Source organism: Dermacentor albipictus, chromosome 8, assembly GCF_038994185.2.
Source record: "Dermacentor albipictus isolate Rhodes 1998 colony chromosome 8, USDA_Dalb.pri_finalv2, whole genome shotgun sequence".
NCBI lineage: Eukaryota > Metazoa > Arthropoda > Arachnida > Ixodida > Ixodidae > Dermacentor > Dermacentor albipictus.
The window spans coordinates 15,434,869-15,450,256 of NC_091828.1; the positions used below are offsets into that span (position 1 = coordinate 15,434,869).

At 46.9% G+C, this 15,388-nt stretch overlaps 1 protein-coding gene across 2 annotated transcripts in view; it reads right to left on the minus strand.

Annotated features, from left to right (window-relative positions):
* Nucleotides 1–842: 842 nt before the first annotated feature.
* Nucleotides 843–15,388, minus strand: part of Nup154 (nuclear pore complex protein Nup154) — a 265,616-nt gene continuing 251,070 nt past the window's right edge. For both annotated transcript variants that reach the window (XM_065425126.2, XM_065425125.2), the window contains exon 10: nucleotides 843–1,781. In XM_065425126.2, coding sequence (XP_065281198.2) covers nucleotides 1,017–1,781 — 765 coding nt within the window. In that variant the 3' untranslated portion in view covers nucleotides 843–1,016. The remainder of the gene's footprint in view (nucleotides 1,782–15,388) is intronic.

Below are 15,388 nucleotides of genomic sequence, written 5' to 3' on the forward strand. Positions count from 1 at the left end.
AGTCCAGGAACCCTCTGGCTTCGGCTGCCCTCTTGGCCCTGGCAACAAGTTGTCGTTGGGCTTCCAGGTCCCCGAGGGCAAGCTTAGCCTCCCACATTTCGAATAGGTGGTTTGCTTCTTGTGCTCATTTTGCGTCCGTTTCCGGTTGCATTTCACTGCCGTCCTGCCACGGGCATTACAGGAGGAAGTGTGCCAGTGTTCGGTACGTTGCAGAGTGGGCAGAGGTAGCCGTGGAGAGTCGCAAAATGAATGTTTTTCTAATTCAAATTTTCTTTCTTCAATTGCGTGATAATTTGGAAAATTTTGTGGCCCCTTCCATGAAAGATTGATTGGCAGCCATACTTATTTGCAAAAACACTGAATTTCAATACAATGAAATTTCAACAACCCACGCAAACAGCCAGTTTTACAGACTTCATTATGTTGAGGAGTAACTGTATTAGTAGAATACACCATTGGAATAAAGCCTAACCAACCAAATTTCATATGTACTTCATTATATCAAGGTCTTAGAGTATTCCATATGCTTCACAAAAATCCGCAAACTTGAGTAGTGAACCCACGCACAATGTGGCTAAAGCTAGCAGTGAACGAATGACAGCAGGAATTGAAGAGGACGAGACAAGAAGGCAACACACGCATGTACCGTCCTCATTCACGCTGTTCACTCATTCATTCACTATGAATAAGAACCGAATAGCAGACCAATGAGCCTTAATAAATCTTGTAGAATGTGTCCGCAGGTTTCCTTAAATTAATGATTTTTATATTCTGTCTTTGCTTGGTGCCAAGTCTTGTACTGTTGCATAATGCATTTTCAATGTCACGAGATATTGGCCCACTGAACAAGTTGAACATTTATTGACCACATGCTCTTTCATCACCAACTTGCAACAGTGATTACAATGACAGCGGATGGCACCGCTGGCGAATGCTATAAAATGTCGAAACTTGTGACATACAGTAGAACATAAAAAATATAAACTAATAACAAGATGTCGACGGAATGAGACATATTAATTTGCCACATTGTTCTCCAGGCTAGCTTGGAGTTCCTTAAACGTGCCTATTAGGCTAACCACAGCCTCATCTCCTACTGCCGTTGACTGCAGGTCAATGAGGTAGCCTGGGATGTCACTGAGGCACCTGTTGGCCAGGCGCCTCCTCTCGACACCTTCAACGTGGCGACCATCGAGGAACAGTCCAATCAGACGTGCTATAGCACGCAGCAGATGGAGCGACCGCTCAGCGAATGCTGGGTCTTTTCCTCGGTAGAGGTCATTGTAAGCATCTCTGAGCCTGGAGATGGACACGTGGGCACCAAGTAAAGGCCCGAGAATCCAGCCAGGCTCGAAACCATGTTGGCTTCCACGCAGTTCCAGGAACTTTACCAGGAGGGCTAGTGGGAAGAACTTCTCCGACGGAGCGTACTCTCGCGCTAAAGATTCCAGTCGCTGAGACAGCTGGTCCGGACGCGCATTCTCGTGGAACTCTCGCTCCAGGATACTCTGCCACAGGCTTTCAACCAGCAAGGGCTTGTCGTAGCCCGAGGAGCGCACAATTGCCAGCTTGCACTCGGCCAGATCATACGGATCTGCGTATTCACCATAGAGGTGTGTCACATCTACCAGCTCGGCATCAAGGCGGGCAGCCAGGTCAGTTGCCATCGGCAGGTCTGGTCTCCGTAGCAGTGCATCCCGGACTTTAGCCTGCAGACGGGCCACTTCAAGCTTCTCCTCAAGCTGGTGCAAGAAGTTCCCTTCGTGAGCTGCATTTGTCACCTGCAGGAGGCATGAAAGCAACACGTGTAAGTAAGGACTTGCTGGTACACTTCTTATATTTCACACATTCTTCAGCTTATCTGCACATACATATGTTACATATAGTACATATACATGTTACTTATAGCATGTACAGATTACAGCAAGGAAAAAGTAAAGAGCATAAACAAAACACACTTTAGTCTCACAAAAAAAAAGCAAAAGAACATTCATTATGCTAAATGCGACCCAAATAATGTTATCGTAGGTTGTAGGACTCAAATGTTTGTTAGACCATTCCAATCTTTGGCAGCTTGCGAAAAAAAAAAAAGAATATTGAAACAGCTGCTTTTGGTTTGAAAAGGTGTTATGGCCAGCTTGTGTCTTTGCCTTGTAGCAAACAAGATCGTTTTTGTGAAGTTGTTTTTATCATCATTATTGTCATCAGCAGCAGCATATCTTTATGTCCACTGCATGACGTGATCACTAATCACCTCCGTCTTGCGCTAGCTGATTCCATCTAGCACCTGCAAATTTCCTAATTTCGTCTCACCGCCTAGTTTTCTGCCGTCCTCCACTGCACTTCTCTTTCCGAAGGAACAAAAAATGTTAGGCGTAACATGAAGGAACAGGAAAAAAAAATTTTAATTGTGGGGTTTTCAGCATTGCCATTTGTTGGGCGTGTTGGTAAACTGACTCGGAAAGCATATTTAGTGTCAGTGAACAAGGACAGAAGGGAGACGACACTACAATGTGCTACTTCCAAAACCCGATCCGATTATGAGGCACGCCGTAGAGAGCGGTATGGATTAGAGAGCAAATAGGGATAGCCGATATTCTACTTGACAATGCGAGGAAAATATGGGGCTAAGTGGGCCATGTAATGCGTAGAGTAGATAACTGGTGGACCATTCTTCACTTCACTTGATTACCTTAAAAACCCCACTGGAGAGGTATCACATACAGAGTGGTTAATAAATTGATGGGCAACTTCAATGCCAGGGTAGGCAAGAAGCAGGCTGGAGACAAGTCAGTGGGGGAATATGGCATAGGTTATAGGAATAGCAGGGCAGAGTTATTAATAGAGTTTGCCGAACGGAATAATTTATGGATAATGAACACCTTCTTCCAAAAGCGGGATAACTGAAAGTGGACGTGGAGGAGCCCGAATGGCGACACTAGAAATGAAATAGACTTCATACTCTGCGCTAACTCTGGCATCATATAAGATGTGGACGTGCTCGGCAAGGTGCGTTTCAGTGACCATAGGATAGTCAGATCTCGAATTAGCCTAGACTTGAGGAGGGAAGAAAAGAAACTGGTACATAAGAAGCCGATCAATCAGTTAGCGGTAAGAGGGAAAATAGAGGAATTCCGGATCTAGCTAAAGAACAGGTATTCTGCTTTAACTCAGGAAGAGGACCTTAATGTGGAAGCAATGAACGACAATCCTATGGGCATCATTAAGGAGTGTGCAAAAGAAGTCAGTGGTAACTTCGTTAGGATAACGGTAAGCTATCCCAGGAGACAAAAGATCTGATTAAGAAGCGCCAATGTATGAAAGCTTCTAAGCCTACAGCTAGAATAGAACTGGCAGAACTTTCCAAGTTAATTAACAAGCGAAAGACAGCTGACATAAGGAAGTATAATATGGTTACAATTGAGCATGCTCTAAGGAACGGAGGAAGCCTAAATGCAGTGAAGAAGAAACTAGGAATAGGCAAGAATCATATTGTTACACGCGAAGGAGACCGTTTATATCACCCTTACGGATGAAGGGGACCATTCACTTTAGGTCGCAAAGGTGAGCGCAAGAGCGGCCAGCTGTTTGATCAACTCAGCGTCGTTCTCTTCTTCCTTCCCCCACCCGGGACTGCAAGCACGTTCACCGGTCTTCGTTTTCTTCATGCATAACATTCCTCTCGTTGCTGACAAAGCCCGCCGGGCGAGTCAATCCATTTGTCTTGACGTGAACAATTTCAAGCGGGCGACATCGACCACTTGTATCTTGGCAGCTCTTCTACCACTCGCGGTGAGGCGAGCTGTGTTATAGGTGACTTCTATGAGTCTCTTAATAATAACAAACGGTCCATCGTAGGTGGCCAAAAGCTTTTGGCATAACCCGCGCTTTCGTACTGGAGCCCACAGCCAGACTAAATAACCAGGGCGATAGGTTACTGGACGATGGCGAATGTTGTAGCGTGCTTTTGATCTGTCCTGCGATGCCAAAGTGCACAAACGAGCAACACGACGAGCTTCTTCGGCAAGGCAGAGAGTCTTGGCGACAGCGGGATTTTCGTGACTACAGAAAGGCAAAACTGTCGATTGTGTACCGGGGTGGCCGTGCATACAGCAGGAAGAAAGGGCTATAGACGGTAGTCTCGTGCTTGGCGGTGTTGAATGCGTACGTGATAAAAGGCAGTACGTCATCCCAGTTCTTGTGGTCGGATGAAACATACATACATAGCATGTTTACAATTGTTCGATTAGTGCACTCCATAAGCCCATTCGTTTGGGGATGGTATGGTGTCGAGTGATGCAAGTGGGATTCACACAAACGAAGCAGCTCCTCTACGACATCCGCTGTGAATTGTCGTCCACAGTCGCTGATGATCACGCGAGGTGGGCCATGTCGCAGGATGACATATTGCAGCAGGAATGTTGAAACGTCAGTGGCAGTTGCGGAGGGCACAGCCGCCGTCTTGCAGTAGCATGTGAGGTAGTCGACGCAAACAACTATCCAACGGTTGTCTTAGCTGATTTTGGAAAATGGCCTACAAAGTCAATGCCCACTTGTTGGAAAGGCCTGCTTGGAGGTGGGATCGGCTGCAGGAGACCAGCTGGAGTGGTAGATGGCCATTTGTGGCACTGACACTGCATGCAGCTGGCCACATACATCTCAACAGACTGTCGCATTTCAGGCCAATAGAAGCGTTCCTGAATGCGGTAGAGCGTCCTCGCCGAACCTAAATGGCTAGACTTAGGGTCGTCGTGCATAGCACTCAGAATCGCCGTGCGAAGGCTCTCTGGTACCACTAGGAGAAAACGCGTGCCACTGCTGGAAAAGTTCTTCTTATACAGGAATCCATCACATACACAGAAATGGTTTGCTGTCGTCGAGGCAGTCGTAGCGGTAGCTGTGTTAATTTATCACCATTTTGCTGTTCTGCTTTGAAGCAGTCGAAATCTGGAAAACACGGCGACACAGAAGCCACGAGGTGATCGAAGTCGTCGGCGTCACAGTCCATAGTGCTAAGTGGCATACGCGAGAGGCAGTCCGCATCAGCGTGTCGTCGACCGCTCTTATAAGAGACGGTGAAGCTATATTCTTGTAGTCGGAGCGTACAGCGCGCAAGGCGGCCACAAGGGTCACGAAGATTCCCAAGCCAACACAATGAGTGGTAGTCGGTGACCACTGTAAAGGGGTGTCCATACAGGTAAGAACAAAACCGCTGAACCGCAAATATTACCGCGAGGCATTCTTGTTCCATGACAGTGTAATTCTGCTCGGGCCTACCTAATGAGCAGCTTGCATATGCGATCACGTGTTCGCGGTCACCGTAGCGTTGAACTAGGACGACATCAATACATATGCCACTGGCATCCGTATGGAGTTCCGTCGAGCTGAAGGACTGAAGTGTTGAACCGGTCGTGACGTCAGCAGGAACTTCAACTGACGAAAAGAAGAGTCACACTCCGGAGTCCACTCAAAGGGGGTGTCCTTTTGTAGCAGGCATGTCAGCGGATACGCGACGACGGGGAATTTAGGAATAAATCGTCGGAAATAGGAACAAAGCCCCAGAAAACTACGGAGCTCCTTGACAGAGCGCGGTGCACTGAACGCTTCAAGGGCTGCTGTTTTCTGGAGATCAGGGCAGATGCCATCCTTGTCGACGAGGTGCCCAAGCACAAGGGTTTGGCGGTCTCCGAAGTGACATTTCTTAGAGTTTTAAAACTAGACCAGCGTTTCTGATGCAGTTCAGGACAATATCCAGACGCGAGTTGTGTTCGCTGAAGGTGCAGCCAAAGATGACGACGTCGTTGAGGTAGCACATGCAGATGTTCCACTTTAAGCCGCACAGAACAGTGTCCCTATATCTCTCGTAAGTTGCCGGAGCGTTGCACAATCCAAATGGCATCACATTAAATTCGGAAAGTCCATCAGGAGAGTCTTCTCCTTGTCGTCAGGATGCAACGGAATTTGCTAATAGCTGGATCATAAATCTGCTGAGGAAAAGTAAGAGGCGGAATGAAGGCAGTCTATTGCGTCATCAATACGTGGGAGTGGGCACACGTCCTTTTTTGTTACAGCATTCAAACGGTGATAGTCGACGCGAAATCTCCAAGATCCATCTTCTTTTTTAGCAAGAATCCCTGGAGCTGCCCACGTACTCGCTGACTCTTGTACGACTCCCTTTTTCATCATTTTGTACACTTGTTCGTTGATAATCTGGTGCTCTGATGGTGAAACACTTTATGGCTTTTGTCTAATCGGATTTGCCAAACCCGTGTTGATGGTATGGCGCGTTCCAAGATGCAGGGATTGCAGGTATTTTGTCCTTCTGCGCAAAGTCGAATACCGAAACGTGCTTCAAAAGCACACCCACTAACGTTCGACGTTCACTTGTGCAGAGCGATTTATTTACCATCGACAAAAGGGCCGTTTCCGAACTGTGGCCATCAGGTTCTTCCGGCACATCTGTTAAGTTCAGCCACTGATAAGGACGCGTGTTCCCTGGCAAAGGCTAATTTCATGCTGCCTGGTAGTATAACGGGCTCCTTAGAACAGTTTACGGTTCATAAGCCAGTGCGTCCTCCTTTGATCGACATTACACAATGTGGCACTAACACATTCTTCTTCACACAGTTAAACTGCATCGGTTCTACGGTAGCTTCGAAGCTGTTGGAATCAGTGCCGAAACACACTATGGGAACGCAAACGGTAGACGATGCAGGTATGACCGTATAACCACAAACACACAGTGTAGTTTCGTGATCTACAGGGTTCTTCAGGAGTCCTGATGGAATCTTACCACTTATGAATACCTTCCCTGTGCGGCAGCCGACAGCAGCACCACACTCCTGCAAGAAGTCCATGCCGAGAATAACATGATGGGTCGACCGAGGAATAATTACAAACTCTGTCGTAATAACATGGCCTCACAAAAACACATCAGGACTACACACCCCAATAGGTTGCAATGGCTCGCCACTCACTCCACAGAACTTTGAATCTTCATCCCATTTAAACAAAACCTTTCGCCCTAACACGTGTTTAAGAGACACTCATGACCGAAATTGTTGCGCCTGTGTCCACCAGAGCCATCACAGGGACGTTATCTACCAGAACGCGCACTTTGTTTTTCAGCATCAACACAGGAGGTATTTCTGTCAGTAGCACGTCTCCAGCGACCTCACATTCATCAGCCGCGCTAGCTAGTTTTCCGGTGACGAAGGGGACGTGGTGCGACGCAGTGGTGAGGGAGAACGGCGAGCACGACGTTGCAGTGGGGTTGTCAAACTCCTGTCAGATGCTGGGGCGCGATCGGTTGCCAAGGGGCCGAATGTGGCGCCGTCATAGCCTCACGTGACGTGTACACGCCATGGTGGTCAGCAGCTGAATGCAACAACTCCTCGCGGCGGGAAAGTTCCTCGCGGACAATCACTCGGATATTCGAAGGAAGGACTCGTGTCCACCACTGGCAACCGTCGTAACGTTTGCCAACCGACCAAATTTTGGCGCAATCCGACGCATCTTGAGCGTTTCAAAAGTTCTGCAGTGCCGAATGACGTAGGACACAGAACTGAGGCTCTCCTTTCCAATTAGAAAATTGTACACATTCTCAGCCACTCCTTTCAGCAAATGTCCAACTTTATCTTCTTCCGACATGCGAGCACTGACCACCTTGCACAGCTTTAACATTTCTTCGGTATATGTTGTGCATGTCTCACCTGGTAGCTGCGCCCGTTGCGACAGTGTCTGCTCCGCACGCTTCTTTCTGGCGAATGAGTCCCCAAAATACGCTGTTAACTCGTCAACAAAATGTTCCCACGTCGTAAGCACGTCCTCGTGGTTCTCGTACCACACGAGGGCGGTATCGGTCAGGAAGAACACCACATTGATGAGCTGAGCGGTTGCATCCCACCCGTTGGACTTGCTCACTCGTTTGTAGTGGACGAGCCACTCGTCGGCATCTTCCCCCGCTTTGCCTCCGAAGGTGGGTGGAACTCGGTAGTATGGCAGTGGACTGCTAGGCGCTGCCCTCAGAGCGTCTCCTTCTTCTGGCATGTCAAAGACAGTCACGGCTGATGGCGAGAAGCCAGCATGTTGACGGCTTCGCTGAAGCTGCGGCAGTGACGGTTCCGTTGTTGTGAGCGGTACCCCGCACCTCCACCACTTTGTTACGCGCAACAGAGACCGTTTACCACCCTTACGGATGAAGGGGACCATTTACTTTATGTCGCGAAGGTGAGCGCAAGAGCGGCCAGCTGGTTGATCAACTCAGCGTCGTTCTCTTCTTCCTTCCCCCACGTGGGACCGCAAGCACGTTCACTGGTCTTCGTTTTCTTCATGCATAATAATATGTATGCATTAAGGGACAAAGCCGGCAATATCATTACTAATATGGATAAGATAGTTCAAGTGGCTGAGGAGTTCTATAGAGATTTATACAATACCAGTGGCACCCACGATGATAATAGAAGAGGGAATAGTCCAGTGTAGTTTGACATCCCATAAGTACAAGTAACCCCGGAAGAAGTAAAGAAAGCCTAGGCAGCTATGCAAAAGGGAAGGCAGCTGGGGAGGATCAGGTAACAGCAGATTAATTGAAGGATGGTGGGCAGACTGTTCTAGAAAAACTGGCCACCCTGTATACATAATGCCTCATGACCTCGAGCATATCGAAATTTTGGAAGAACACCAACATAAACTTAATCCATAAGAAAGGGGACGCCGAAGACTTGAAAAATTATAGACCGATCAGCCAAAGGACTAGCCAAAGAACAGCCAAAGAACCAAAGGACTAGGCAAGATTTCGTAAAGGCTACCCAAGAGACCATATTCACACTATCAATCAGGTGATAGAGAAATGTGCGGCATATAACAAACCCTTATATAGAGCTTTCATTGATTACGAGAAAGCGTTTGATTCTGTCGAAACCTCAGCAGTCATGGAGGCATTATGGAATCAGGGTGTAGACGAGCCGTATGTAAATATACTGAAAGATATCTATAGCGGCTCCCCAGCCACCGTAGTCCACCATAAAGAAAGCAACAAAATCCCAATAAGGAAAGGCGTCAGACAGGGAGATACGATCTGTCCATTGCTATTCACAGCGTGTTTACAGGAGGTATTCAGAGACCTGGATTTGGAAGAATTGGGGATAAGAGTTGATGGAGAACACTTTAGTAACTTGCGATTTGCTGATGATATTGCCTTGCTTAGTAACTCAGGGGACCAATTGCAATGTATGCTGACTGACCTGGAGAGACAAAGCAGAAGGGTGAGTCTAAAAATTAATCTGCAGAAAACTAAGGTAATGTTTAACAGTCTCGGAAGAGAATAGCAGTTTACGATAGGTAGCGAGGCACTGGAAGTGGTAACTGAACACATGTACTTGGGGCAGGTAGTGACTGCGGATCCGGATCATGAGACTGAAATAATCAGAAGAATAAGAATGGGCTGGGGTGCATTTGGCAGGCATTCTCAGATCATGAACAGCAGGTTGCCACTATCTCTCAAGAGAAAAGTATATAACAGCTATGTCTTACCAGTACTCGCGTACGGGGCAGAAACCTGGAGGCTTCTGAAAAGGGTTCTACTTAAATTGAGGACGACGCAACGAGCTATGGAAAGAAGAATGATAGGTGTAACGTTAAGGGATAAGAAAAGGGCAGATTGGGTGAGGTAACAAACGCGAGTTAATGATATCTTAGTTGAAATCAAGAAAAGGATATGGGCATGGGCAGGACATGTAATGAGGAGGGAAGATAACCAATGGTCATTAAGGGTTACGGACTGGATTCCAAGGGAAGGGCAGCGTAGCAGGGGGCTGCAGAAAGTTAGGTGGACGGATGAGATTAAGAAATTTGCAGGGACAACATGCCCACAATTAGTACATGACCGGGGTAGTTGGAGAAGTATGGGAGACGCCTTTGCCCTGCAGTGGGCGTAACCAGGTATGATGATGATGAATGACGAAGCAATTAGTGTGAACACATTGACCGAAACGCAACTACGAGACATGGAAGAGGTGCAACAGACTAAATGGGTAAAGAAAAGGCAGAGCTATAGGCATGCTAATGAGGGAAGGTCTGAAGTGGCGAAGGGTAAAAGAAGCATGTAGGGAGCATTTATGCATTAGCGGCACATGGTGTTGAGAATGGCGAGCTGCAATGCAAGATTGCCACCCAGTTACGACCGGGGAACAAGACGCACATCCCCCACTCTCCGTCGCGTCAGCTAGGATGAGTTCGATGAAGCGGGCTTTGAGCTGACATTGCCGCCATCCTCTGGCCTCGTCGCCGTTGTGATGAAATGAGTTCGGCGGGCAAACTATTGTGCCCGAGCTCCCCAGCCCGGACCTGATCTGCTACGCATGCGCGAGCTGCCGCGGGAAAGCCGTTTTTTGTTGCTTCCCACGCACCGACCGGGACGCAGGACGACGAGCTACCCAGAATGGCTCCGAGCTACCCGGAACGGCTCCCCTCTGATGTCGGCTCCGTACATTGGAATGTGTGTGCCTTTGTGTGCGTAAACCGTCCTGCGGGGGGCAGCTAGTTTTGCGATGACGAAACGAACATTCGCCGACTTGTATCGCCGGCGGACCGAGTGTTTAAAAACTGCTGTGGTGTGAATGCCCGAGACACTTTTTCTTAAGTAGTCATGTTGGACTGACACTCTTTTTCTTAAGCAGTCATGTTAGACTGAAGCACTTTTCTCAAGCAGTCACGTTAGACTGATATAAGTACTGTAAATAAACCCATATTCCTCGTTCTTGATGAGAAGCAGTTCTTCCCTTCATCAACGTCCTTAGCGTGGATAAGTTGGACGACGGCATGGGCCAGCTACCTTCGAATTCATGCCGGACTCAAATCTTGACAACGGATCACGAGCGATGGGATTGAGCCCCCAATCCTGACAACGGCAAGGCAAAAAGTCATGGCTGGGAGTAGCTTACCAATAGACAGGTAATGATAGCAGAGATAAAAATAAAGAATTGATTGATTACATTAGAAGCGATGTTAACCCTTTGAGGGTCAATGACGTAAATATACGGCGCCGCAAACAAGTTCAAAATGGTCGATGCCATATATTTACGGCACTGTCTGTACGTTTAAAATGCGCGCCAATTTCCTAACTTTTTCTTTTCTGGCATGTGCTGCCGCTTTGTGGTAATACAGGGAATTTTTTCCTTGCGCCTCCCTCTCTCAGTTTCCGTTGCACGGTTTGTTTTAGAGCTGGTTTGCTCCGGTGTGTCCATACACTGCCGCTCGCGCACTGGCAGCGCGCACGCGCATTGGCGGTTTAGGTTTTGTTCTATGGGTGGTTTCAGCTTGCGCTCGCAAAACTCATGGCTATCTTGTTAATAATCGCTCAAAGGGCGACCGCCTGTTTCTCGCTCGTTTAGTGCTAACAGGGGTACGCATAGGAAGGATGCCGCCATGCATTGCTTCTTCTTTTTTTTTTTTCATTTTCTGGAGACTTGGGAAAACTAACTGCCTCTGGTTGGCGATAAGATGAAGATTAGCGGAAGTTCTCACATGTTTTGCTTTTTTGACAGGCACACAACCATTGTTTTCTCAAGTGTGCTCACCTACGCAATTCGATTACGCTAAGGACATTAAATATTAGTGTAAGAGCAGGAACATTTGACACTTGCAAAATATTCTCGTGTGCGTATTTTCTAAGCCTTATGTGTATTGAGCACATGTTGATGGGCGAGTTGGTTATACATGATTACACATGTAGTGCACGAGTGAGTATTAATCCTGAGTCCCTTTATGTCAAATCAAGCGTCTCTGCTATGCATTTAGCTGAAGACCTGACATAACAATGCATCAAATGTTAAATTCTTATAAGTTTATTTCCTTTTTTATTGTTGTTATTCATAAATAAAAAGTACATATATACCAACGCAAAATATTTCTTTCTCACTTTACGGTCAGCCTAGAAAAATTACAATAATTTTTTTTTGAAATAGGTCCCTCTGACGAATTTAAATTTGTAATTAAAAAAAATCAACCTTGGGCAGTCGCATATGGCAAAAAAAGAGATCTACCCTGAAAGGTTAAACCATCATTTGAAGTTTCGCGACTGTCGAAGTACATATAAAGCAAAAATGGCCGCCCGCAATCGATGTTCTCAAACGCTGCTTTCGAGAACTTTTGCACCGCTTACAGACACATTGCGCCATCAGACATGAAGGAGGAAAACTATATATATATTTTCTCCAAGCAGCTCAATTTTCTTCCCGCGAGGCGGTAATTTTGAACTCATTCTGAAGTTTCGTGATCATCAAAGTATACAGCAAAAAATGGCCACTTCCGGGAGCAACGCAAGCGCCCTTCAAAAGATCGCAGATCCTGTGATGCTGCTGTGTCTGCAGCCGATTTTATCAATGGATCAAGCAGCAGCGAGTCTGCAGCCTTTTCGTCAAACTTTGACCCTGAGCGCGGCGACGACGCAAGCCACCCTGAACATTGGCGGCTGCAGCCTGGCACGCCCGACTGCAGTGCCTGCAGTTAAATTTTTGTAGCGGAATACCTGTTGAATAAACATATTGATTTTTTTGGAGAAAGTGCCTATTAGAAGGCAATACCTTTAGTATATTTCATAATTTTTGTTACATATTTTTCTTACCAGACACAAACTTTAATTTTATCCCACAATCTTAATTCTGGTAATTTATATCTTTTTCATGACATACATCTCATAAATAAAACAACTGTGCTTGAAAAGTGCATTCATTCTGCTTTTTGTTTATGTATTACATAAAATACTGAGTGCAGTAATTCCTTCAGGGAAAAATATCTAGTGTAACCTACAAAAGACACCTAGCTTCCGCATGGTAGGGAAAGAGTTAAACTGGTTCACCTCACCATCTAGACGTATGGCATAACACACACACACACAAAAAAGAGGCCCATTTTGAAACAGTGAACTTAAGAGCTTTCCCTTCCAACTTGTCATCAATTTCTGCAAGCTTGGGAGTGTTTTCTTTTGCCATTTAGGCCTTCACAATGAAGGTGATGTTGCTTGTGGCTTCTGCCTGATCAGTGTAGTTGCCAGCACAAGCTGTTAAACCGGCAATATTTACTTCCAGCCTCTTCTTCTTCGTAGATTCTTCGTTGACACCTTTGACTGCTCGATCACTTGCTTTCTTTCATCCTCCAAGTAGGCCCGATAGCGGTTGTGTGCGGCTGAGGCAGATCTACGCAACTCCTTCGTTATACCAATGTTCAGGACGCCACTGCAGCCTTACTGCATTGCAACGATCCGCTGCGACACATACGACAGCGCCTTCATGTTTTTGACCTGACGGTTGACGCTGAAGCCTCTTTCAACGGTTGCCTGCCTCAACTCACCACAAGTGCATGCAGGATGAGCGCAAGGTAGAACCGATCGTCTATGCTGTCTATCGAACTGGTGTTTCTTCTCTGACAAAAGTTCTGTATATGTGCCAAGCACAGAATTGTGCTCATGCTCGCCCAATCGTCTAACTGCAATGGCCGTGTAAGACCCCTGAAACCTGTTTGGCAAGGGTCTAGTAATGACAGGCTAGATGGCATGTCAGTGGGCTCCTTTCCAGAATTTTCTTGGTTGTACTTATGAGGAACTGTTTGCATTAAAGGCAAATATGTCCTTGGCGCTCACCTTTGTGGCTTTCACTACTTTGTCAGCAGCATGCCCAATGTAAATGTCGATGGGTCCACGAGATTCATTTTGAGCATGCCAACAATTCGTGTGGAAGCTGCCAGCACCAAGCACTTGATGAATTGCAAGAAGTTTCCTCATGAGACATTCCTGATCTCCTTTCAGAAAACCATCAGTAATTTGTCCATTTGATATCCGTGAGAAATGGTTTCAGAATCACCGCGATGCCAAGAGCAAAGTTCAGTTTGGCAGTGGGTCCTGGCAAAACCCTGTGTAAACGATGCAAACTTTGGCAAGTTCACCTCTCTCTTTTTTTGTGCATTCCATGTGCCCTTTCACGTCACTCCACAGTGCAATGGCACGTTCGATCACAGCAACATTTTCTATCCAGCGATGAGCAACAAAGCTCAGAAGAAATGTTATTTGGCCTGTAGACAAGTCTTCCCTTCGTGCTGGCTCATCATGAAAAATGGCACTGAGGCTTGAAAGAAGATTCTCTATACCCCACTAGCTGGCAACAAGACCCACCCCGTAAGCGTTGTGTGAAGTCTGCAAGTGCCCAGGTCCAAACACTAAACTCGATGGTTCTGCTGCAGCTATTCCTGCATTCCCCTACAGCACTTTATGTTGGGGCCATCCATAGACAGCCGGACAGCTTTCACCAGCGGCAAATCTGCCAAGGCATGCAGAAATTTCTCCTGAAGGTCTTGAGCAGTGCACTGATGTATAATATCTCGTGGTTAATATCTCTTGGGTACTGTGCTCCAGTGCCACAAATGAATGTCCATCTGTTTTCTCAGCAGGTGGTTGTTCAAAGAATTGTCAAACAGTATGGCACAACCACAAGGCTGCTCCTGTTGGAGGCACGAGATGCAAAATGCTCTCAGACCATGGCACACTACAAAGGCAGATTCCTTTTTCCCCGCAGGAAATTACTATCTGGGAACACTTTAACCATTCCCCTATGTGTGATGACGATTTGTAGGAATAGTGTTACGTTACATATTGCAGCGACATTGCAGACTGCAGCGAAGTGAAATTTTCACCTGTGACGGCAAGTGAGAAATTTCCCTCATGCCGAAGTCTGGACGCTTTCCGGAGCTGTAGGCTAAGCTGGCGGAGTACGTCACTGAAATGCGTGATCGGTCCCTGTCAGTGAAGTGCGACATGGTCATGAAACAAGCCCGGATCTTTGCCTTTTAAGGACCTGCTCCACCGTGAGTACGAGTGGCTGGCGGCAGAATACCACGAAATTACGCCAGCCGGACCTGTAAAAAGAGCCTCCCTGACGGCTGCGTGTGGTTGGGTGCATTCGGTATAGCCTGCTGTTCCACAAGATGTCGTGGTGCGGTCGTTTGCCAAATATGAAATTTTGCTGGATGACGACGCGCTGTGGGACCGTAGCAACGATGACGATGGCAGTACTAGTGAAGACGAGAGTCCAGTGACCATGTCAGCTACTACCTACCGCATAATGATCACACTCGCAGTGTGATCTTACTCGCATAATGATCACACTTTTTTGTCAGAAAATTGACGCAAAAGCAGGGGTGCGATCATTACGCGGGTTAAATTTCCCGCAAAAAGACAAACATTTTTTCCGTCCCACGTTTGCTGCGGGACACCAAAACAAAAATGGCGGCCGGCGCAGCAAGCCGAGCGCGCCGAACGCAATGTTTTTTTTTTCTTCTCGTGAGTACATTACATGCATTGAAACAGTTTCTTCAGTATCAGTAATGAATGTTAATA